The following is a 26,152-nucleotide window of genomic DNA, read 5'->3' as shown; positions in this document are numbered from 1 at the left end:
ATTCTAACCACAGGTGTAGAAGTAGTATACAAACAGTTTGTGGTCATGTTTTTCTTCAATTATTCTGATAAAATAATGCGAATGTCAACAAATATTAGCTACTAATTACATACATTAAACTACACACTACTAAGAAGAAGAGAATATCCAAACTTCAGATTTTTTCACTGTCAACATGAACCTTCCTAATAGGATGAGCATGTCTAAATCCTGTAAAAAATCCATTAAAGTATGCTCCGACACTTTGAAGATTACATACAGATATGATTTATAATCTGATCTGTTATGCAAGTCATGTTATGCTGTCTGGCTTCTTGAAAAATAGCCTCATCCTATTTTTTAATTGTTAAAAAATTAGAAGTTTTCAAGCTTTTTGTACTCACACGTATCATTTCTTGCATTTCACATTAATAATCTGCTCACATTACAAGGTATTTGCAGAGTCAGGCTGTGGAGAATGTTAAATAATGTGGCAAGGTAATGTTAAGTGTTCTACAGACTATGAAAAGGCGAACCTGTGGCTGGACGTGCAACAGAGCTAGCATGAGAGCATGCTGAAAATAAATGAGGATACTCAGAGCACTGTGCAATGTTGGTGCCAGTGCCAGCTACTTTTGCAAACTGGGAGAAAGAAGAGACAAGGGCTACTGGTGTTTGCAGAAGAGAACTGCTAAAAGTGCAAGAAAATAATTTGTATCTCTCCACAATATCATTTACCCTGTTTTGCTGGGGAGTCACACAAAGAACAAGTTCAGAGGGCTTGTAAAGACACACAAAGCACCCATAGGTGAGAAATTAGTTCAACAAAGGCTGGTTAATTGTCAGTTACATCTGAGATGATGAATACATAACCACTGAGACTTTTAAATGCCTTTCAGATATCTTCTGTCCACAAAGACCAGTGATCAGTTTCACTCTCAGAAACACAGCTCTAAAAACAAGGGAGCAAAATGATAGGTGGTCAGAATAAAGCAACAAGTGTGGTGCTGGCAGCAATTACCTGACTCCATACAACAAGAAACCCTGGGTAAAAACCCATCCTGTATTTGCTTACATAGAGAAACAATCAAATTGAGTGCACTCAAACTGTTCTTAAAAGTATATGGTAAAGAATTATAGGGAGAAAAAAAAATCCATCCTCTTTCCTGCAACATATCCTATTCCTTTTACTTATGGTATGCTTAGATATGACTGGAAAGACACAGTATTAAATGCCAACATCACAAATGTGATTTCCAAACTGAATGCGTGACTTAAATTATCTAACATGCTTCTCACAAGCAGGAAACATCCTTTGGACAGGACTGAAGATGTCCTCATTATTAAAGGGAAGCTCTGCCAGTACAGTGAAGGATCAGGAGCTAAATATAAAAGACATTGCCAAGAGACCCTGAGAAGACACAACATTTTACATTGTGTCACATGTGCATTGCATAACAGGGAATTCACTGCCTAGATCAAAAAAAGCAACACCTCTATTTAGTCCTACTGAAGTGTAGTGCTAGCAAAGAAACAAAGCTTTTTGGTTTTTTCCCTTTATTATGATTAATTTTAAATAAAAGTTACAACCAACTTTTGTCCCTTCTCAGAAACCTTGTTGTGCTGAGCATGATTGTTTTTAATTCTTTGTCAGTGTGTTCATGCAGGTGTCTCATAACCATCATTATTCAGAGGTACTCTACTCTTCCCTTTGTAAAAGCATTGCAGTGTCTGATGTCCAGCTAATAAAATGAAGTCTATAAAAGTCACCTCTTTTTCTCCAGTATTATGAACATCAATTATCTGCAAAGTGTTGTAAAACTCATTTAAGAATAAAATGTGGAATAGCAGCAGGTGTAAATACTGTTTGAGTTGAAAAGGTGCACACTCCAAACACATACTGCATATTTCCCAATTAAAAAATACACTAGTTCCATTGCTATTTTGAAAAACCCGAGGTCAACCTTTTTATTGTAGTAGCAGCAATAGCACTCTGAAACATCATGATATATAGTACCTCCACAAAAGCTGAAGAAGTTGTTGCCAAAGCAAGTTCCCACCCTTGCTTGGTTGCAACCAAAGCAGGTATCTGGCCAACGTGCACACCAGTTTACCAAAATGCGTGCACCTTCCTTCCCTCACAGTGATGGCAGCTCATTCGAGAAGAAAGGCACAAACTATTACATAGACATTCACAGTGTTGTGCAGCATGGCAGTTGCTCATCCTTAAACACTGTAGTCTTTTTGGCTGTCAATTCAGTTTTGAGCGATATACCTTTCTTGTTGGTCTGAATAATAATTTTATTTTCTTGCTCTAATTTGTCCGTTTAAAATATTTAGGAGTGCTCATATGAAAGTGATGAATAGGCACATAATTATGTCCATCTTTATAAGATCCAAACCTAAAAAAAAATATTCAACAGAGCAATACTATTACAACATTATTTAACCCATACAATTAAATCATACAATTACTACCCTACTTCTGAATGTTCTAGGCAATTTATTTCTGAAACAGGCCCCAACTCTATTAAATGTAAATCAGGTTCTATGAACCCTCTCCTGCTAAAGGTCTTTGAGTATACTGGAGACAATTAATTACATTGATTCTGCTCATGCTATAGGCAGTCTATAATTGGAACTCCAGATGAAAAAGCTGAATGTTGCATTTATCTACTTAAATTCTAAGCTATGTTTTTAGTCCTGATTTCAGTAGACAGTAAACACCCACAGTATCAAAACAGTCACCCCTGTTATTAATACTGTACATCTTGCTTTTGCAAATTATGATGAAAATTGTAATTTTTCATGCCATATTTAACTATGAAAGTTTTGACAACTGACTATCATGGTAGACAGACTTGCAAAAGTAAAATGGAGTACTTATTTAAAATATCAATGCTAAGTAATATTTAAGAGCACTGCCATTGTATTTCTAAAGAAGTACAGTTAATCAGAAAATCTTAAATACATTCCAGTAGGGTAAACAATTTCTGATTATAGGGAGACAAAAGAAATTAGGACAAGATTCTGTACTGAAGTCAACTGAGAAAAATCTGAAGGTGAATGCTAGTTGTAGGCAAGTTCCATCATGTGGAAAAGTCTGGGCAAAGCCCTGCTTAGACAGGAAGCCAGTGGCTGAGTGGTACATAAAAAGTGAGTACACTCCACAGTCAGATGTGTATAAGAAAGTAATATATTCTGCATTATGCATGTTAGGAGTAGTAAACATGGCATTACTGGGAATTATTCTCTCTGTGGCAACATCTGTCACGAGCTTCATGGCTCTTTCACTATTAATACTTAATACTAGAATAAATATCTTCCTCTATACATCTCTTCCTTATGCAATACCAGTGGAAAAATGATGGCAATTTAGAAATAAGTGACTCTTTTACATTAAACCTAGTCCCTTTTTTTCCCCCTTCTTGACACATGCAACATACTGCCTCAGGCATTCTCTTTAATTTTTGCTCCAATTATACGGTATGTTTTAAAGTGCTTATGCAAAAAGTATTTAATGTATATATTGTATTTGATATTCTAAGTAACAGTATATTAAGACCCCGATCTCTGAAGTGCTGAGAAACATGGGAGACCTTTCATTATCTATCAAATGAGTCACCACACCACTTGGCAAATATCCCTATCAAACAATCTCAGAAATTGCCTGGGTGAAATGAGCATTACTTGTAATTTATGCTGTGACACAACAGACTGATTTTCCCAGGGTACATGCCAAATCACTCGAAAAAATGGAATTACAAATCAGAAGTTCTTGACTTCTACCCTTCTGCTCAACTGGGTACTGATCAGTGCCTCTCCTTTTAGAAATTATTTTGTTCCTAGACTTCTCTTTTACAAGATGCCAGGTACAGCATCCCCTTCATTTCCTATGAGACACACTGACCTGGGATTGAAATGGATGTCCTCAGGAACTTGGCTGGGATCAGTGACAATTCTGTCATTGTCAACATAGCTATCCACATCATCTGGGATTCTAAATTTGGCCATCTGGACTTCTGAATCACTTAAACCAGCATGAGATATGCGGGCATAACCCAGCCTGTCAAATATGAGAAGAGTTAGTTTGAAGAAGCAACTCACCACAATTTCACCACATTCTTCATGAACATATCTTTTTTTTTTTTTTTTCCCAAGAGTTATGCTTTAACTTATCAACACAATTTTCCATTTCTGTGAATCTCACCCTCAAAAAACTGAAAGGGCTCCATAAACAGGATCATAATACCATGTCATAAGCATAAAAACTTTAAAACTGTGTTTGACAGTAAAAATAAGTTCTATGTCTAAAATTTTTTTAAAATGACAGCTTTAGAATATGAGTGGAGGTATAAGCTCACCAAACTTTCACTGAAAAGATTTCAATATTCAAGAAAGAAACCCAAGCATCAATTAAATGAATAATGCGAAAAAATTCAAATTGCAAATAGAGTTTCAGCTGAGTTTTTTTAGTTGTCTTTTTTTCTTTTTTACTCAATACTGTTAAGACAGCTATCAAGTTTATGACTTATGAGCACTGCAGAATTTGCGTAGTTTATTCAAAAGAAGATAAATTCCATTCCGGTACAAACATCACCAAGAGAATGATTTACAAGCAATTTGGTATTAAAAGATATGGAGTGCATAGGTCCTGTGCCTCAATATGGGCTTACACAGTTCAAGTTCAGCATACAGATTGGCTGGATTAGGTCAGCATTTTGCTTCAACAAACCCTAAAACATAGTTCAAAATTTGTATCTTCTGTGTCACATACAAATTAGGTCTTAGCCTTCACATTTTAGAATAAAGTTGCAAAGCCAGAGCTTTGGAAAAATGTAGTTTTATGCTACCAAAGAAGAGAGAAGTGAAGGTTTTTGACACAGAATGATGAAACCTGTAATAGTGTCTTTGTGAATTATATTCAGAGATACACCAGTTCTTGTGACCCTAAGATCAATGTTTCACATAATTTTATGATAGATCCAACTGCCCAGAATAATTGTTTAGGGATGTAAGACTCTTCCACAATCACTTACAAAAGATTATAAAACTGATAACCATAAAAATATTTAAGCCTACAAATCAGTGATTCACTTTAACATACCTTATTACTCCACGATACATGATATAGCTACACCATCTGTCCCGGTCTGTACTGTCAATGTCCTAGAGGGATATTGAAAGGGAAAAAAAGTCAAACAAATAAGGTAAGTGTTCATCTGGCTAGGCTTTAAATCAGTAACAGGACCAATGTATAACCTCACTGCAGAAAAATATTTTGCCTAAAACATTGTAATAAGGTAGAAAGAGAAAAGCTCAGTGTTAGACATGGACAAATCAGACAACTTTTTGATATCTCTTAATGCAGAGCTCATTTTTAAAAGAATCACAGAATTAGAGGCTATCTGGAGGTCACCTACTCCTAACCTTGGTCAAAGTCACTTCAGGCAGGTTGCTCAGGGCTTTATGCAGCTAACTTTTGAATATTGCCAAGGATGAAAGTTTCACAACTTCACCAGGCCCCTGTTCTAATCCTTGACAGCCCTCTTTATTTCTTCTAACTGACATCGCCCTTGGGGCAGCTGCTGCCCATTGCCTTTTGTTCTTTCACTGTGTAACTCCACCTTCTCTGCGAGTTATAATGAGGTAGCTAAAGACTATATTTGAAAATGGGCACGTGTTTTCTTCTCTGTCTATATTTAAGTTACCAATTAGAAATATTAAGCTGAATGCTTCTAAAATATATATATATATTCTCTAAAGATGCAGTATTTTTATATTACCTGCATATTTCCATTTTTTATTAATTCAGTATAGTCTCTGGATCCAGGAGCTGAAGTGATGTATCCTAGAAACACAACTTGCTTAGAGCTAGTCTTCAACAGGTTTGAAACAGCTATTGCTTGGAGTTTTCTGTCCAAGTCCTCTCTGAAAGAAATGAAAAAGACTTTAAGACATATACATTTTAGCTCACAATCTTTGTGCTATGACATACTAAACCACAGATGAATCTGGTATCATTTTTGTTGCTCAATATTAGAGAGTATGAAAGTTGACAGGAAGCTCATTGATTCAAAGCTATCACTACATTTGATAAAAGCCACATGGTCATGGTAGATGTAATTCACATTCTCTTTCTATCCATTACAGGAACAACATTTTCTATTACTGTTTTGTTTTTAATACTGATACCATCACTAGGAAATGTGAATGTTAGTGTTTTGGTACTCTAAGGCTTTGTCTCTGCTTGCACTTAAAATTTAACTGTTCTAGCATGATGTGGTGCATAACAAAGAACTTACATGCTAAAGAAATTTTATTATGGATAGATCATGGTAAATAAAGTCTTAAAGTCTCGGTCCCATAATTTATGAAATGCAACTACAGTTACATCATCCCATTAGCATTACTTAATTACATTTGGCATGTATTTCACATCTCTTTAACAAGATTTACACAAGCGTTCCAACATGACCAAAAGTGATAGCATAAGTGAAGCCTGGTAAAATACTTCATTGGATCCCATTCCCTGTCCTTGGATTTGCCATAAAATAATGAAAAACCTGTTCTCTTTCTATGATTCTTCATGTTAATGACTTTAAAATTGTTGTGCAAATCATGTTGTCTTCTAGATTTTGACACTCTGGGCTAACAGTAAAAACATTGACAGAGAAAGCTGATTTTGGAACCTGTAAACCCTGAAGACAACAATTTAAATGCAGCTATGTTTTCTAAATAATTGTACTTCTGACTGAAGCAACTGTATTAGGGAAAAAGAGCACACAGACAGGAGACAAAAATTTCCACAAACACTTAAGTAGAAGTCTGACATAGGTATATGTGAAGTTGCCTGCTCAGCTAGCTGCTCTTTCCAGAATGCACCTCTCCACAAGACAGGATCTTTTAAAAGCACAGGCATACTTATAGTCCCACATTTTAAAAATCCTATTTAAAAACTACCCTAGTTATCCAGTATTCTATAGTCTATGTCAATGTAAGCAGCAGAAGAAAAAATATTAAAAATGAGCAGTTATGTGCAATATTTAAAATAGTTAAATATTCATTAAAAATAGTTAAAAATTCATTCCCCTCTAAAACACAATCTAATTTGCACTCCTTTCCCATTTGTCTCCTCGTATTTTGTCTTTCATCTTTATCTCATTTCTTTGCAAGGGTATAATACAGTGTTATTTTCTTCTACTTTGACAAACAGTTTCTCAGACAGGCAAGTCTAATCATCTGTGTGAGGCACAGAATTAAATTGTGTTCTAGAGTTAAAAATGGGGAGTGATATCTGACAATTATATTTGTTTAATAAATGGGAAAATCTATAAGCAATTTGCAGGTTTGGTGCAATTTCTACTCAGGGGACGGAAATGGGATAAAGAGAATTCCTTTGGCTTTCTGAGTAGCTTCTTTGTGTTATAATATTCTGCACACATAAACTTGCTGCTCCATGAATTGTAACAATTTTTTTTAAATGCCAGAACTTACTACATAGCCGCAAACATTCCAGATATCCCACCAAATATAACAGAAATAACAGCTACATGGAGCATTCACAAAACTATCTCTTATTAATATTCATTACACCCAGGTAAAACATTGTTTTCAAGAACTGAAATATATACCATATTCTTTTCCATCACTTATTTGATTTATTGGTATAACATTGCTGTTCTGAATTCAGAGATCAGACTTCCTATTTCCACTTGCATACTCTCAGAAGGACACTGATGCATATTTTTGTGGCTGTTTCAACCCCGTTCTTTCTTGGAGTTTCAGATTTGTTATTTAAAAAAAAAAAAACAACAAAACATTTTTCCATTACTGCTGTGTATCTCTAACTGTACCTATCTGCAGTCATTGTGGAATGTAATACATCTACTCCACATGCAAAAAGCCAGAAGGATGCTGTCCTGTGCTGAGGTGCATCTGTAGCCCTATGATTTGTAGTGGCTTTGCAGAACTGTATCTTTAAATCTCTAGGAATTCAGATGGTAGGTTCAGCTGAGTTTTGCATGACACATTCAAAAATGCTTCAAAATTTAAACCGGTAGTTTAACCAATTTTAAACGGTCATAGTATTTCTTCAAATGTGCCCTGCTAGAAACAGTATTACAGCAGCACATTTTAAAAAGTACAAAATAAATCCTGGAAGTTCACACATTACATGACTGTGTACACTATATGTAAAAAAAAAAAAGTGAAATACACACTCTTCATTTCCGAAGTGAGCAACAACAAAATCAACAAGCTTCCCTGTGAAGTTGACAGTCAGGGAGATGGCAGGTGCAATCTCTCCCTCTGGAGATGGAAGGAGGTGATGGGTTGATTTTACAATTGGATACCTGGATAGTGCCATAATCCTACATGAGGAGAGGCAAAAAGTTACATTTTGTGATTCACAAGCATCAAAGGTGTGAACTAAGCAGATAAATGTGAGCAGAAGACTAACAGTCACTGAAATAGGAAACTATAAGACCAGAATACAAACCATGTCTAGTGGATTTTTCTGAATAGAGGAAGTTTCCCTCTAAAATACTGCTTAACTACATGTCTAAAATATATTATCAAATTAATTCCTACACTAAGAAATATCATTCCATAAATATGAAGTCTTTCACTGAGATTTTCATGATCTGTATTTCAGACAAAACAGAATTTTGTACTACCAGAAATTAAAAGGTATTTTATTAAAAGTAGAAGTAGGTAGAAATACAGCTTTAAAATTAGAGATTTCTCTTTTTTCAGCTACTGCATTTTGCATCAGGTTTTCAATGTATTTAATTTTAAAAATCTCAGAGAATGACTTCTCTCCCCTATTCTGCCTCAAATAGACAGGGTCTGGAAGAAGAAAGTTACTAAATGCCCCTCATATAAGACAAAAATTAAATAGCCATAGCAACATTAGTAGGAAGTTCCATCTGCCACAGAAATGTGTATATACCTCTGAAAATAAAAAGCTACATTATATGCCAGTATTTTTCTAGAGGACAAAGATATTTAAAGATATGCAACTGGTAGGTGGTCAAGCATTAATATAAAATTAGACACAAAATATCTGATCAAACAGACATGCATCTTTCTATTCCCATTTCCCATTATACAGCCCAAGCTAGGTATGAAATCAATATTTCTCATACCTCCTGATGTGCTACATTTTCCAACTGCTATCACATTTTTAAGTCTGAAATATAAAATTCTCATAGCCCAAAACAAAATAATGTCAAAAGGGCATCAGATGCAATACTTGGAATGCTAAACTTCCAAATCTGTACGTTAAAAGGCAGGATGCCATTCTCTGCATCACCAAGACCAAAGCAGCTTATGGGGGCAGGCACCAAAATCTGATCATGTTTAGCAATGAGAAAACTCCATCCACATTGCATGGTAATGCTAATGGATCAAAGCCTGTTGTTAAAGGACAAGCTGCAACAAGTGATTATAGTTGAGCACTATTCCAACTATTCTTTGCTTCTGTATTAGTGCAGTTTGTATTGGGCAATATATTTACATCTATTTACTGTCACTGTGTATGTAAAGGTGACTCACCCCCAAGTGTGATCTCTTGTGCTTGGACCAAAATCTGTATAAAATCCAAGTCTTTCTCCAAGCCACATGGTTGGATCATGGTTTCCAATGAATGGTTTAGAGGCATCACTCTCTATAATAGTGATAAAATCTGCTTCTAAGATGGAAGGAAAAAAAAGAAAATATTTTCACATTTATAACTGTTACCTATAAATGGGACTTATAAATAATGTCATTATTTCCCTTTTGATTACAGAGGGATGGACACAAGCCCTTCGGGGTCAGTCAAGGCAAATCAATGCTGGCAACAAAGTCATGCCCAAACTTTTGGCTACTACAGGCCACACAAACTCTGATGAAAATGCACTTAGTGTCTGCTGGCCATGGCTCATCCCTGGTGCATAACCAGAGATACATGAGACTGCAGAACACAGCTGGCCTGGTCAGATCTCGTGCCATTTCTAAAGCATTAGAGATACTGTGCATGCACTAATTAACAACAACTTGTAAAAAAGGATATTATTTCAATTATGCAAAGAATTTCTCTATAGACAAGTAACTCATCAGCAATATGAGAAGAAAAATCCAAATAAGAAATGTTTATAATGTTTATAATGTTTCCTCTGACCAGAAACTTCTTTAAAACATATTAAACAAATTATCACCTCTGCAAATGGATTTTTGACTGAAGTGATTGTATTGGAACAGTTCACAAATTGAGGAGAAAACCACTAAACACAGGTTCTTTTGTTAATGCCTCAGTTACCAAGGGGTTTACATATGTCTCTTCAGATGAATTCTCCCAAATATAAATTAAGTAGGGGAAAAAAGTTACCTGTCTGATTAAGCAAATTAGCTGATCCTTCCAAATTAGACCATCCTTCATTGTCAAATCCAAATCTAAAAGGCCAGATCATAGCAGAGAAATCTCTTTTTGGAACCTCAAAAAATAAAAGGAAAAAAATAAAATAAAATTTGAATTTTTACATATTATAGCTTTGCAGTAAACAACACCAGACACATGGTGCCATAAAAGACATACAGGAAGAGATGTTTTAACCAGTATATTTTCCTAATAAAGATGTCAGAATTACAAAAGACTAAATCTGCTATTAACAAGGGAATAAAAGTCATCATAGTTCAAATGAATTTGTAGAAGTAACAGTAAAAAAATTAAGATGAAAGAGACAATGCATTTTTTCATCTTACTATGAGGAACTAACCACATTTTGCCACACAAAAAGACAAAACCTGAGTTAATTGAAAAAGAAGGCCAACCATATAAAACTGTGTGCATTTGTGATTCTAACACTGAACTCCACGACTGTTAACCATCTTGTTATTTATTACCTTTGCAATACCTATTTTCTTTCAAGATAGAAAATTGGAATCTTCACATTTTTATCCAATTTCCATACCATTTCCATTTCTAAGTTTAACCTATGTCAACCAACTTTTCAGAGAGCTTCAATTCAGAGTTATGATATAGTATAGAACCATAAAATTCCTTCACCTGGAAGAAACCTCAGGAAGTTATCTGTCCAAACTCCCCCTTCAAGAGATCAGAAGGCTAACAGCATTGTCCAGTTTGAATACCATTCAAATAAACTAATTTATAAAAGTAATGTTCAAATTGAACATATGAGACATCAATGAGAATCTCTCAAATTTTCAAAATACTTTTTACTTCATAGCATCACTATAAATCTCCAAACACCTGGACATTTCAATTTGACATGAATTTATAAATTAAATTTTTGCATCTTGAATTATGCATTAGTTTTTCCAAATTCTTGGTTGCAAAGATTTCTTCAGCCACAATTAACACACCTAAGCTGTTACACACACACTTTACTGTATATTTGAAAGTTACCATTCTCACAAACACCCTACTCACCCCTTGGCCCAACTTCTTCTGGTAAGTTCTATAACGTAAACCCAATCCAAGCAAACCAACACCAACAAGCAGCCACAATACTTGAAATAGAAAAACACAGAAAAATGTTTTTAATTTGAGAAAAATTAATGCTATTAGTGGTTAAACAGGACACTTATTCAAAGGTGTGCTATTCTCAGAACAAGAAATGTGTCCATTTAAGTGAAAACAGCAGATCAAGGCAGTATCTATGCATGCAGAATGTGTGTATGTGTGCAAATACACTCTCCAAAACACAACCTGCTGAGCAGATAAAAAGTACCAAAACTCCTTGGAATAGTTATGTAAAAATTACACCTACTGAAGATGTTATTATAGTACATGGGTAAGAGCATCATGTAAACCTTTCAGTGTTTTCCTCTCTGTGTGCAAGTATGCATCTGTAGTACACAATTTTTATCTTGTATTAATATAATGTGTGGAATAAAATTTAGTTTACTTTGCAAGCCTTTAGATGTCAGAAAGATGTGGTGCCTGCCAGACTTACAGAGGGGTCATTTGTTTCACATATTCTTAGAAAGACAGTGCAGCTTCATAGAAAGCATATTGAGAGTTTTCTAATTGCTCCTGTAGCATTACAAATAACCACTGTGCATTTAAGAGCTCTCACCATTCAGCACAATATAATTTGATGATCAAAGCCCTCTGCAGTTATTTCATTTACACAGTGGCATATGCAATGATTTCAGTAACTCAGTTTATTCTTTCATATATTTAAAAATATATGAAATAATTTTAATGCAAGTTTTCTGGAATAGTTTTGTGCAAAATTTAAATACATTTTACAATGGAAGATGTCAGAAAGAAGGACATGCTACTTATTGTAGCACATGTCAAGCAATTTCCTACTCTGCAAGACACAAAGGTGCTTAGAGTGGAAGCTGAGAAACAGTACAAGTGTGGGCATGATGAGGAAGTACAAGAGGTACTGTTGCAACATTACAAGGGTAGCTGGGCAAGGGCTGTGCTTTGTGACAGGTAATATTTTGAAATATTAATTTACTTTTGTGAAATGTTTCTTAGCGGTAATATTGAAACCACTTGAAATGGTGCTCATGTTTTCTCTGACACAAACTCCCACAGGCCACATTCTTTTGGCCCCTGAGTATACAGGGCAAAGACCTCCATAAAGATTCCAGAAACAGCTCTGAAAAACTGTGAAGCACTATTGTCTTCTTTTTCCAAATGCAGCAAAATGTAAACAAATGACAAGTGGTTTGATCCAAAGTCACAGAAGAAAAGACGGAAGGAATTGCAATCTTCAGCATCCTGATCTCTGTAGGGTTACCATGCCCTCATGCCTAGCATTTTGTTCCTTTACCAAACTTCACTCTACTGACAGGCATTTTTCTTTAGAAACAGTAAGCTGACAATGAAAACAAATCAGGCACTCAAATGATTGTAGAAAAATATTTGAAAATATCTGTATGCTTTAAAAGCCAAAAAGTGATAAAACCTCAAAAGTTTGATTTTCATTTCTCTTCAAAACTTAAGGAAAAAAGCAGAGCCCATACATATAACCTGAAAATCTGGGATCCCTAGGCATGGTTGAGGGGCAGCAGATGACAATGGTTTCCTGAGGACAGGTCTGGTCTGAGCACACAGCCAGCCCCAAGCACTGTGCTGTGCTGCTGGCCACAGCAGGCCCTGCAGGACCTCTCAGGCAGGAGAGTGTCACACTGTACAGCAGCTCAGGGCCACCCAGTGCCACCACACTGCCAGCCAGCTCACACAGCCCTGGCAGTGCTGTGACACTGAACCGCCTCAAAATCGCCACAATGCGTGGCTGGGAAACCATCCACATCTCTTGTACACGCAGTGTAAATCCCAAGATCCAGAAAGGCCCCCTCCTCAACCACTAAAACAAAACCACCAATGATGCTGAATCCATTTTCACATTTTGGTTTGTGCCCATTTTCTTGTCTCTGTTTGACACACTCCATTAGGAATAGCCTCTATCAGTCATAACCACAGTGAGTCAGCTCCTCCAGTAGTATATGTCATCATTAACCTGGAACTAGGGAAATACCAAATACCAGTCTGTCTCTAAGACAAGTACCAAAAAAACATTTCTAAAACATCTGAGCAGACACTCCACAGTGTTATTTTTTTCCTCAAACAGTATTCCTAGAGCCATGGAGAAAAGGAACTCAAATTATACTTACGTAGTTTAATATACTTTTTACTCCTTTTGAATAATGGTTTTTGATTGCTTTTCACTTCAAAGACAGAGCTAAGGTCTTTCTTGGGTCCTGTTAGAAAGTCTACCCCAATACATAACATTATAAAACCTGTAAAAATATAAGTGATACGTTTTTTTCATAGGCCTTTAACATATTAAACATTGCTCATAAACACGTTTTATAAACTCCCAGCTGTTGTGCTACAACATAACAACCTCATGGTTCCAACAACAAAGAGGATTCAAAGCAAAATGCAGTTAAATGCTAGGTATGTCTAATGAGGCAATGCAGGAACTATGAGATTTATTGGCAGCATGCACCTCACAAGACTGATTTGCTCTACAGTTACAGGGTATTATGTCAAAAAGGCAGACAAATGGCAGATAAATTATGCTAAAATCCTTCCAGGCCCTATTGATGGCTACAACTCTCAGCTGAGCCCACTGTTTTCAAAGTTTCTGACATTAACCTGGTCAAGAACAATTGAGTTACACCTACATGTTATAGAACCTTAAAATAACAGCTTGATGAAAAAATATACTGATGATTGCACATATTTATTATCTTTGACAATGAACTGCTGTCACCAAAATAAAAGTAACACATTTTTCATATAGGAACTACAAAAGCAATTGCACAACACTTTGTTATAAAACAGTGTAAGCAGGTTGGAAGGTCAATTTAACATGGCAGCAACCTGTATTCTGGAACTCCAGAGCCAACAGAAATCTGCTTTTTAAGAGCAGAAAACTAAACACACCTACATTTTAAAAATGTAGGTGTGTACATTTTAAAATAACATTTTAAAAGCTAATAAGCAACTTCAGTGCACTAACTGTTGCAATGTATGGAGATAGTATCTTTTCAATAAGTAGTTCAGACTAATAGTACAAGGTCTTTTCCAATCCCTAATGAGATAAAGAATCCAATTACTTTCAAAAAAAGCATGGGAGGATAATGAACTGGATAAGAGCTCTGCTGGAGAAGATATATGCCCTTAATATCTTTGTGGCATAGTTAATTAATTATAGAAGCCATATTTTACTTCAGAGTAATAGCTAACTATTACTCAGTATTTTTTAATTTCCCTTACTTGTTACATTAGCTGTAGTGAAAGCTTGCAAACCAGGACACTGGGTCTAGCACAACACAAAACCTTTCTCAAAGTGCGACTGATTCACAGCCATTAAAGTTGATGGAGATCAGGAATCTGACCCCTCAGCATTATATCACATCACAGTGAAGCAGCACAGAAGTTTTGAATTTAATGATCTTACTTTCATTGTCACTTTTCGTGGTGCAGTTCCCTACCCAAACTGCAGCAAGAGAAAGGCAGGATATTGGACAGGAGAAGAAAGCAAGAAATAGCACCTGCACCTGGAAGAAACCAGAAGAAAATGAGCAGTTTCCCAGAAAGCCAAGCTGTAAGAGTAAAAGAGCAGCAACAAATACACAGTCTCATTGTATAATCTTTGATAAGCTATGAGATGGCATCAAAAAGATAGAAACTGCATTCCCAGATGGAAGTTAAACTCATGCAGTGCCATCAGCTGTGTTCCATTTATAGTTTTCTTTGCCAAAGAGAAAATTAAGGCCATCTCTCTGTTACCACCAAGCGATCACACTAGGTAAATTAATCACAAGTGTGCATTTCAAAGGAAGTAACAGAGAGGAATTTTGAATAAAATATTTATTTTGTGAAAGCATTACTCAAGAAAGCATTTGACACTCCTCTACCACATGCTTTCTTCATATAATTTCAAAAAATTAAATTTAATTACCTAAGATAACTGTTTCTAAAGACTCCTCAGAGTGCTTTCAGAACAAAGAAAGTAATGCAATAATGGAATTAAATTCTCCTAAAACATAATGAACTCAAATCCCTCATGTGAATGCTGTAATATAGGAAACACACATGAAGAGTAAAAAATTGGAGTGACACAAAGTAGTTGCAAAGACATTTATGAAATCTGAACCCTTTGGAGCAACAAGTTAAGCACAGTGTTCATTAATCCTTTCCAAATAAAATATACTAATGCGTCACATTTTAAAAAATGCCCCACACAATGAGCCCAAGACAATGTTTGGCATTGTTCAAATGCAGTTAGTGAAATATGCCATTTAAACATGTTAGTACCTATTGCAAAAATATTTCTGGAGACAAAACCAGGAAGGGTTAGTTTCCTTTCCACCTCTCCACCCTCATCAAGTCATCATTTTGCTAAAACCTTTATATGTGCTTAACTCAGTTTTTCCTGATTTGCAAATACCTGACAATTTCTCTTCTGCCTGTCCTGTTCACGTGTTTCTGATGCTACAGGCTCATCTGAAACGCCCCAAACATGCTGGTGTGTCCACAAAACATAAGGTAGAGCCACAGGGGAAAGAAGCTCAGGTCTCCAATGTAGACTAGCTAGATCAGCAGGATGCTGCACTTTGCTCTGCAGAGCAAGGTTAAATAATGCACTGAATTACATTACAGTCCCAGATGCTACCCTGTTACCTGAGGCACTGCTACCTTAGGTAGCCAGCATATTTGTGCATTCACACCCTGGATTGCAGCCATATTTTTAGGGTGACTGGATAACAGATCTCTTCCTCCACTGCATATTTTAGTTATCAGACATTTTTCCACTTCGTCATTTTTCCTTAACTGAATTCCATTTCCTGTCCACATTTTAGACTATTTCTAACAGTAAAGAAACAAGTAGAATATTTTTTGCATGTCTCATTAATTTTTGCACTGAAACTCTTACCACAGTAAGTAATTAAACAGTAACCAAGCACTTGAAAAGACTCTTTATACACTAGATACATTTCACATGTCTGTCTGAAGCTAAAGCAAGCATATTTGTATTTGTTCATTATCACAAATGTACCTAGAAGAAGATGGGAGCTTTCTCTAATGTAAACTCCTCCAGGTACAAATTTATAAGCTGTACACCATACACAGAAGAATAATTCAAGAACGTAGGCAAACATGGCTGTGCTCATGGCTTTCCCAGGATGCAGACAGCTAACAAAGCGTGCAGCTAGTTGAGGCCACACACACATACTAAAGACACCAAGAATGTTGCCTGCAACAGCAGCACTCCAGGTATGTAAATAAAGGAGACCAGCTGAAGATGTCAAACCTGTGAAGGGATAGAAAAGAACAGAGTAAGTCTCAGTCAGGTGTCTTACCCACCACACTCATTTTCACATTCTGGCTAGTGAAAAAGTAGTCTGGGAAATATAATTGTGCTTTCCAGCCTTAAAAACTGCATCACTACAAGGACAGATATTACCAGTAGCCAAAGACAGTCTTCTATTTTCCCCAATATCTCATTCTTTTAAACATTGCCTATTCAGCTGAAAACAGTACAGGAAAAAGAGGGCAGAGAAATATCATCAAGGACCAAAACCAAACAGTTTTTTCTTAGAGTTCTTCAGCACAACAGAGGAGTGATGCAGCTCTTAAGAGAGTAACAGGTCTGTCAGTTGGTCATGAATAACAGTCTGTCATGAATCTCTTTTACCATAATACAGAAAGAATCAAATAAATTGATATGAAGAGAAAATCAGATATATCATTTCCTGATCTTTTCCTCTATATAACCATAGGATAGGCAAGAAAGCAACTATTAATCTTTTACTAACTGCAAGATCCTTGAGTTACCATGCTATCTTTGATTTGGGGATTTGACTCTAAACAGAACATTAAAAACAACAGAGCCTCTCTATAATGGGACAACTTCATTTTAAAACATTATTGTAGATATGAATATTTACTGTCACACCACGAAAGCAAATGTAGAGAAACACTTTTAATATTTAACTTTAATACATCAAGGTTCTGAGCATTTTAGAATACAATGCTTGAATCAATTAAAGAACCTTTCTGTGCCTGTTTTAAATAAGCAATGTGTGTGCATCAAAAATCAAATGTTCATGCTTAGGTTACAATCTGTACACACATTTCTTAACACTAAAACCTGCCTGTTCATACTATTTTACTGCCTGCAGAACTTGGCAAGTAAAGGCACAGGAGACAAGCTTGTCTCCAGGGAGACTGCTTGTTAAATTACAAGTTATTTTGCCTCCTGTGGAATTGAGAGACTTGTGTCCTCTCAGCCCCATAACCCTGATGTGGCCTTAGTGATCATAGAATCACAAAGGTTGGAAAAGACTTCTAAGATCATCAAGTCCAACTGTTACACAATGCAGGTGGTCAGAACTGAGATGCTGCTCAAGGGAACAGAACCTTAACAGGGCTTCTGAAGACAATAACTCTGCTCTGCAATGGCCTGGAGATTTGGCATGTAACCCTCAGTCAACTGGTGACATATGTGTACTACAGTCAGGGGCAAGAGACAAGGAGGCTTTGATTAGCCACGCCTTTCTGAGATGTGGTGTCAGGTTAGAGGACTTGAGTAAAGGGAATAAGGTAACAGACAAAAATTCTGCTCAGGATTTGCACCTACCTATAAGAAACAAGGCAAAACTGATGATAGAAGACCAGCTCCAAAATGAAAGCATCAGTCCATGAGCAAGGCCCAACAGAACTGTACCTCTGACACAACAATAAGGAAAAAGAAAACATGCACTAATATGATTTTAAAACACCTGATATTAAAAAACCCCAAACTTCTAGATATATGGACAAGGGTCCTTGGTAATATATTATAATTATTTTACTTTAAACAAAGCTAAATTTTGCTCACACCCAGCTACATTTTCTTCCCTTTATTGGATGTGAAAAACATCCAGTTGAAAATAATGGCAATTTTCTGTTATGTATAAGTGATCTGTGTTCAGCAGCAAAAGCAGTCCACTGATATCTTGGTACAAAAGGCAAAAACAACTCAAAGAAAAAGAAAGGGAAGAATCTACCCCAAATAGAAGTATTTTCTTCATGTCAAATAAGGAATCCTAAAGTATCTAACACTGCTCTCAGTCTTGGGGAGCTCTTTTGTGTACCAATTCCAAAATATAAACTCTGTCAACTGCCATCACATGTAGTTTATTCTGAATAAGTAATTTGTTTTCTTTCTAGATTTTGGAACCTGAATGAACTACACACAGTGTTAAGACTACACTCTTACTAAACAAAATTTCTACTGAAGTATATATTTTAATAGTGTACACAGTTTATTTATACTTTCTGCATGTGTCTCTGATCATCTCCTCTCTGAAGCCAACTGCTAGACTAATTTACTGCTTATTATAGATGCACTGCATTCATAAGTCCTTGAACCTCAGTCCTAATATAAAAATTGTTTTGAAATGTGACAAACCAAGATTTTAGTGCTGAAATAAAAATAATTCTGTATCAGAAAATTTTAAGGTCTGGACAAAATGCTTAGTGATATCTCAAAGGAAGAATGAATCCTCTGTGTGAAGTTCCTTGTACCCACTTTTTTCTGTCTTATACAATCATCAGGTTGAGTTTTAATTCGTCACCCACTACAGCACTGGATTTTCATTACAATTTTGTAATCATCATCATCATCATCATCATGATCATGTACTTACCCGTATGGATTAGGATCTGGACCTGTATGTGGATGTCCACTTACTGCCCATCTGGAAATTAAGGACACCTCCCCAAATATCCACACAGTGAGGAATATGAGGCTGCCAAAAGCAATCCCTGATAAAAACCAGTGAGGATGGGAAGCAGCCTCTCTAATCACATTACCAGTTTTGTTTGTTTCTTGTTTCCTCTTGTCTCCACCTAGAAAAAGAATAGAAATACAGCTGAGCAAACTGTCAAATCCTATTAGCAAGAGCTACTGAGAAAAAGAAATAGCCAAAATCACAAATTTACTAGAATAAATTGCATGCACAAAAGCTAATTTATCTGATTAGGATTGTGTTATCAGAAATTGATGATACAAAAAAAAATCTTTACTAACAACTCGAGGTCTGTCAAGAAAATATACTCACCATAAGTGAGTATATTCGGGCAAAAATGCCACCTGCACATCTGATTATTTTCCATAATAAATTTTAAATGTTTAAATTGGCTTTGCAAATCAGCAGCAAAGTTATTAGAATTTGTTCAGAGGCTTCTGTTCTCTGAAACTCTAAACTCTGATAAGAACAAAACCTGACACTTCCAAATAAGCCAGAAATAAACTCCCTTCCTTCTCCTTTTTTCCCATGTGCTTTAGAATCTCTCTCATCTAAGGAGAATGCAGCACCTTTAATTGCATAGACATATCATTTTGTCACCCACAAACAAGACAGATTTCCTTCCTAATCTCCTGCAGCAGATTCCCTTTCTAAATTATGATGAAAGCTCAGGCTTAATTTAGATCATGTAATGCAAGCTTACAGACAATATGCATGATGCTAATTTATACCCACTTACACATAGATAAGGTTTTATCTTTCAATTAATTCATTAAGGTTATACTGAGAAGGAAGGATATTCTGAGGATTTAACATGAGCTGCATTAACTAACCAGCCCAGCCTTGCTGTCTTCCTTGGCAATACCACCTCCACAGTTCAGCCTATGCCAGCCCCCACTACTGTGTACTCTGTGCAAACACTTCAAGAACTTGGGCAAAGTTTAACTGGGACAACTTGTCCACTCCTCCAATTCTTTCTCTTTATTTTCACATATCAGCTGTTCCCCAACTATGTCTCCCCTTCTCTCTTAAAAGATATGCACTGGCAGAGAAACAAAAACTACAAATTGAATTAACAAAATAACAAAAACACCACAAATGTTTCATGCTGGAAAGACAATAATCCATTCTGGTTTTATTGGTCTATCTTATGCCTTTGTTTGTGTTACTGTCACATTGTTGGCACTGCAATAAGGAAAAAGAGGCAGTTCTGGCACCAACTTAATACCACTTGTATGAACTGTGATACCAGTTCTGCCATATTATGGGCAGATGGAAGTACCCCACAACTTCTAAAACCTGCAATGCTCATGCAGCAGGTCTAAAACCAGACTGTGTTGGGGGAAAAGAATCAAAACCCAGTGACACATAGCTAGGTATACTTTAGGCTCTTCTCATAACCACCATCTTTGCTGCAATATACTTACCTGAATGGATTCGCTCCACTGCTGCTACAAAACCAATTGTCAGTATGACAGTATTGGCAACTTGTGAGCTCCAGACTGGATTAAGTGATGTGTACCAGATACGAAGAACAAGGAGCATTATCTTGCCTAGCATGAAGCCCCATATTCTGATGAACCTGTAAGAATCAGTTCTTGAAACAGTGAGACATTTGGAGGATTAAAAAAAAAATATAAACAGCTTTTAATATAAAGAAACATCAGTTAAATTCCATCAGTATAAGAAAATACCTTTGTACACTGTTTCCTGACCACCATGTTACTGTTTGAACCAGCAATGAGGAAGAAACACCAGCAGCCAAGATGAGCAGTCTAATTGAAGCATTTGGTGCATGGTATGATGCTAAGCTTCCTACAAACAAATACACACACAGAGGTTACTTTAATGATCAATAGAGACCGGGTAATAAGGATTTCCTGTGCATTAGTTCAACATTGTCTGTAATTTGAACAGCTACACCACTTATCTGAAAACACATGACACTACACATTTTTAAATAAACCAAAGAAATGCAGGTAGACATAGAAATTGGGTATACATGACTTCATATCAGTTATAATTTTCAAGGAAAAAGTTTATATGAAGCAATTATCCAACAGTCCGAGTGATTGCCTTTATTTAAGTACTTATGGTGATTGATTCCATAGAGAGGATATATGGATATTTAAGCATATACAGATATTCTTCAACCATGCACTTAGATAACTCAAAAGCCATAAAGTTATATGTACTGTGACTGTTCCTTTCTAAAAAGGATATGGCTTTTGCTGCAGTATACTTACAAAAGTAGGCACACTGTAGCAAAAGCCACGTTCTTTATTAGACAGGAGCAGTCACCATACATAGCACAGGGATTAATAATCAACTGCCTCAGTAGGGGTGAACAAGGCTTTCTCTGGCTCAGTATCTCGTCTCAGAAGTGGTCAGTACCAGCTTGTGCCATTTTATTACTGAGAACTACCACTTTCCCAGCCACTGAAAGAGAGCTTGTGCACACACCTTTGCCATTTCCCAGGGCACAGTGACCCCGCATTACCAGCAGTTTGAAACTCTGCTAACAGGTTTCCAATTCAAGTGAAAATGGACCACATATATTTTCGTAACCTCAGTCAGCGTGGCAAATTCTGGCCCAGGACCAGTGACAAACAGCAGGAGAAGCAGCAACACTGTTATGATATCAGCCATTTGCTAAGTAAGTATGAGTCAAACTTGAAGAGATGTTAAGCAAGCAATGTCAGAAACGGCGCTGCAGATTCTGGCAACGCGTGTGAGGGATCCTCCAACTGTTTACCTGCTCATTCTGCTCAGAGTAAAAGATGCAAAGCTTAGAGCCAAGACAATAAACAAGATCAATGTGCAGTGAAGGTGTACTTGCATGAACTTCAAAAGAGGTTTTCACAGTACACACAGATTTCTGTCACTAAATTGTGCTGGCAATCCATAAACTTGCCTCTCCAAATATTTCATCATGTGTGCTACCCTGATTAAAGGTAGCAGGGGTTTGCCAAGTCAGAGCAGACACACCTTTAGTTGCTGGGCAAGTACACCCAAGACTTAAATATATCTATCCAAACACCCAAATTTAACTTATGTTGTCTGAAGACACAGATGCAAATAGACACTACCACAGGGTACTTTGCTGTTGTTTATTTTCAAATAGAGCACAAAATCAAGTAGCATGAAAGGACACAGAAATTAGAAGCTGCAGGGAAAAGAAAGCTTCCTGAAAAGGCAGAAAGAAAGAGAACAGGAAAAAAAATAATCCCCATAAATATTCAGGTCTTCGGTAAGCATGAAAAATTTTCTTATTTTTTGGTTGTGAAATTGAAGACTGAGTAGAATGGGGTGGAGCATGCATGGGGTAGATTGTTCTGCCTGACAATTCAACAAGTCCCAGAAGACGGCCATGGCCTTTCTGAGAAGGAAAAAAGATCAAAAAGAGAATGAATAAAATTGCCTCAGTATGAAGGAGGAAAAACACAGGAAGAACTGAGAAACAGGAGAATCAGCAACACATAAAAGATCATCATAGGCCTGTCACTGCTCTTTATTTAGCAGAACAAAAATCACACACTTCTAAGTGATTTCCATCTCTTTTGGTAAAGTGAACTAGTAAACACAGTAAGGTGATCTGAAGGATCAACCTTAAATAAGCATGGCAAATTTTGTGTTAGTGTCACATCTGAAGGAAGGTAAGGTGCAATTTTAAATGCTTATACTCACTCCTACTTTCTAAACTAGAAGATCTTGCAGAAGGCAACACACGAGGCACTGCTGCAAGAAGCTGAAGATTCTGCTCACTGAGAAGCTTATTACAAAATAACAAGACAAGTACTAGGATGGATGAAATGGGAAGAGCAGGAAAAGAAAAGAACATGGTAAGACTATTCTTCATGAAAATCAATGACACCAACAAACTCTGCTCAGTTCTAGTATTTTTCTAGAGAGAAAGAAAAAGAATTCATTTTAAAAAAACTGCACAGGGAAAGTAAGTAAGATGATCGTACTCTGTCTTCTAACAGCAAAAGAGGAAAACTATAAAGAAAGTGATTATCTGTCTATCATCTTATATTGACAAATGAGGAGCTAGGATCTGCTGCGTGTGAAACACACCTCTCAGCAACATTTTCACCTCTACACAGGATGGAGACCCTTGTCTCCTCTGAGTCCATCGGGTGTGGCAAACTCTCGCTTCTGAACGTGGCTGTAGCTGCCAAACCTTCCCCCAAAAAACTTTCAAAGAAACAACAAGAGCTAAGATTTGCACCAGTTAGCTGAAGACTGAAGTGGGAATCCCAGCAAATCTTGGTTTAAGGAGAAGCCTGTGGAATGGGAAATGGGGCATCTATTTCCTGAGTTTATTTCATATTTAGGATGAGCCTGTAACCCCTCTACAGGCATGTAGATAGACAGATTTAATTTAAAAAATACATTCTTAGAAGAAAAAACTGCCTCCGAAACTAAAAAGAATATTTCACTCATAGAAACTAGCCCCAAGCTGTTCTGTAATGCCTCATCCCTACCCATTGTCACAATTCAAAGAACACCTGCTCTGCTGATATTTGAGTGATACTGAAAATACCTTTCCTATTGCACATCACTCTTACTAAATTAAAAGCTACTAGAAATAAAAGTTAAATTATATTTTTCTGTATTTATGCAATACAATGGCTACAAAAAATATTTCTCTGACTGTAGCTAAAAGCTTGAGAGAAAAAAAATGAAACCAGAAAAACATGAGTATGGGGAGAGTGAGAACTTCTTATTTCTGTCTCTTTTTGTAATAGTCTGAATTTTAAGGCAATTTGGTATGTTTGTTCTTATGCATTGATACCAGAACAGAATCTATAACTCATTGCATTGAGTACTTACCAACCATAGTCAATCTCAGAAAGGCTAGAACATACTCATTGTTAGCCAACCTCCAAAAAGGGTCAATTGTCAAGAATATCGGGGAAAAGAAGGCAACAGCAAAAACTTCTAAGCCTGTGAGTGCCAGTGTCTGAAGAGGGAAGTAGTAGATCATTGGTGGCAGTGCATGGTAAAGAGACCAAGAAATGTAGCCTAAAACAAGAACAAACCAAAAAGAGAAAACCCCATCACATATTTTCAACAACAAGATTTCCTGGAGATTACTTAAGAGGCACCATTTTATACTTTCACATATAGACTATCAAATGTGTTTGAAAGCAGTTCAAGCAAAAACAGCTACCTTCTTTGAAGAAATGTTTGTTATTTCAAGTTAAACAAATGCATTTTACAAGGAAATAGAATTATGAGAATAAAACAGCTCTTCTCCCACTCAGCCGCAGTTCCTACTTTGAACCTCAGCGAAGTGCTCAACTTCGGAAAGGACTAGTGCTCAGAGGGCTGGCTAAATAAGCAGTCCACCCTCAGTCTCAGGGCTACTCAAAGGCAGACTGGTGGCTAAAGGAATTATTCCAGTAAATCGGTGTGCTGTTCTCCCCTGGAAACACCTTATCCGGGCACGGCAGCACCGCGCTGTGAGTTTCCATGCTTGGCAGGAGATGCAGCGAGCAGACACTGCGGGCGCTGGCTCTGGCGACCCCCGGCGCCCTGCCTCGAGCAGGGCAGCGCAGCACCGCCTCTGCAACGCCTGCACAAGCACCTGGCCGGACACAGCAGCAGTAAATTCTAGGCTGATCCAAGAGACAAAAAGCATTCCAGCACTAGAGGGAAAAGAGAACCCGGGGAAGAGCGCTCAGGTGTGAGCGCTATTTACTCGTTCCAGAGGGGAGCTGTTCATCGGCGGCTCGCCTGCACGCACGGCGAGCCCCGCGGCGCCCTGCCGGGGCTGCCCCGCTACGGCCGGCCCCGGCTCAGCCCCCGGTGCCCTCAGCGCGGCCCCGAGCCCCCAGCCCCTTCGGGCGGCACCGCCGCCACCTACCCAGGAGACTCTCCGAGAGAACGTCCTTCCACAGGGGGAACATCGCCGCCGGTGCTGCCGGCTCGGCGGGGGCTGCGTCCCGCTCCCGAGTGCCCGGCAGGGCGCGGCGCCGCCGCCCGTCCCGCCTCACGGAGCCGCGTCCCCGGCGGGGGCGGGCAGCCCGCACGGCCGGACCGTGCTCTCCGCGTGTGCACAGCCCCGCCGCGCCGAACGGCCTGCACATCTCGCCCCGCCACTCATGTGCCAGCAGTTTGTCCCCTGAGCAGTCACGGCAGCAAGAAAAATAAAAGTAAAAGGTTGTCGTAGCATGAGTTGGCGGGGAAAAGAGGAGCTAGCCCACCTGGCAGCTTGTACGAACACTGCGCCGGGTTCGGGATGTCCGAATTAGTACTGTGCTCACCTTTGTGAAATGTATGTTGTTCTATAGCAGAGTAAGGACTTCTGATAAGCAATGCTATCTACAAAAAGCATCAAAAGAAGCGTTTCGTTTGCTGAGATTCCTGAGTAACCACGTTTGTTAATTTTAGAAAAAATCATGAGTTAGATCTAGCCAGCTGTGATCACAGCTGCCAAATTCTGGCAAAAAGATTATGTAAGCAAAATCTCAATTTTAGAATTTTTTGGGGGGGGCATGAAAAGCAAAATTTTAAATATAAGCCAAGAGCTAAGAAGTGCTTTTGCTCTTGGAATATACCATCATCTTAAATTTTAATAATATGCATACAGCATCCTATAGAACCGCCATCTGTACCTTCTCATTTGTGTTAAAAAGACTGTCCCATTCTAAATAAACCTTATGGTACACATTTTCTTTCCCCAGTTTGTGAAACTCTAAATCCATAGGAGTAACCTATAAATACCCAACATCTATATGACCTATTATTAGCAATAAAGTCTGGTCTAGACATTTGAGAGGACACGGTACTAAACTAAATTTTGCCCTAGAAGTCTCAAAGTCAAGTGATTCATTTACCCTTCAGTATGATGGGGTTTGGCTATTACAAAAACTGTTGAATTTTGGCTGCTATT

At 37.5% G+C, this 26,152-nt stretch overlaps 1 protein-coding gene across 1 annotated transcript; it reads right to left on the bottom strand.

Annotated features, from left to right (window-relative positions):
- Positions 1–1,949: 1,949 nt before the first annotated feature.
- Positions 1,950–25,255, bottom strand: CWH43 (cell wall biogenesis 43 C-terminal homolog). The gene is made up of 16 exons (XM_041488747.1): positions 25,124–25,255; positions 24,088–24,279; positions 20,946–21,066; positions 20,679–20,833; positions 19,150–19,351; positions 18,099–18,187; positions 16,515–16,769; positions 13,618–13,743; positions 11,414–11,493; positions 10,352–10,457; positions 9,538–9,673; positions 8,202–8,351; positions 5,766–5,910; positions 5,087–5,148; positions 3,890–4,045; positions 1,950–2,381 (listed from the first exon to the last, which is right to left on the bottom strand). The coding sequence occupies exons 1-16, from the start codon at positions 25,164–25,166 to the stop codon at positions 2,294–2,296; spliced, it is 2,106 nt and encodes a 701-aa protein (XP_041344681.1). The 5' UTR covers positions 25,167–25,255; the 3' UTR covers positions 1,950–2,293.
- Between the last annotated feature and the right edge of the window lie 897 nt (positions 25,256–26,152).

This window comes from Pyrgilauda ruficollis, unplaced genomic scaffold (assembly GCF_017590135.1).
Source record: "Pyrgilauda ruficollis isolate IOZ18807 unplaced genomic scaffold, ASM1759013v1 scaffold1, whole genome shotgun sequence".
In the NCBI taxonomy this organism is placed as follows: Eukaryota; Metazoa; Chordata; class Aves; order Passeriformes; family Passeridae; genus Pyrgilauda; species Pyrgilauda ruficollis.
This window is presented reverse-complemented; position numbering and strand designations above follow the sequence as displayed.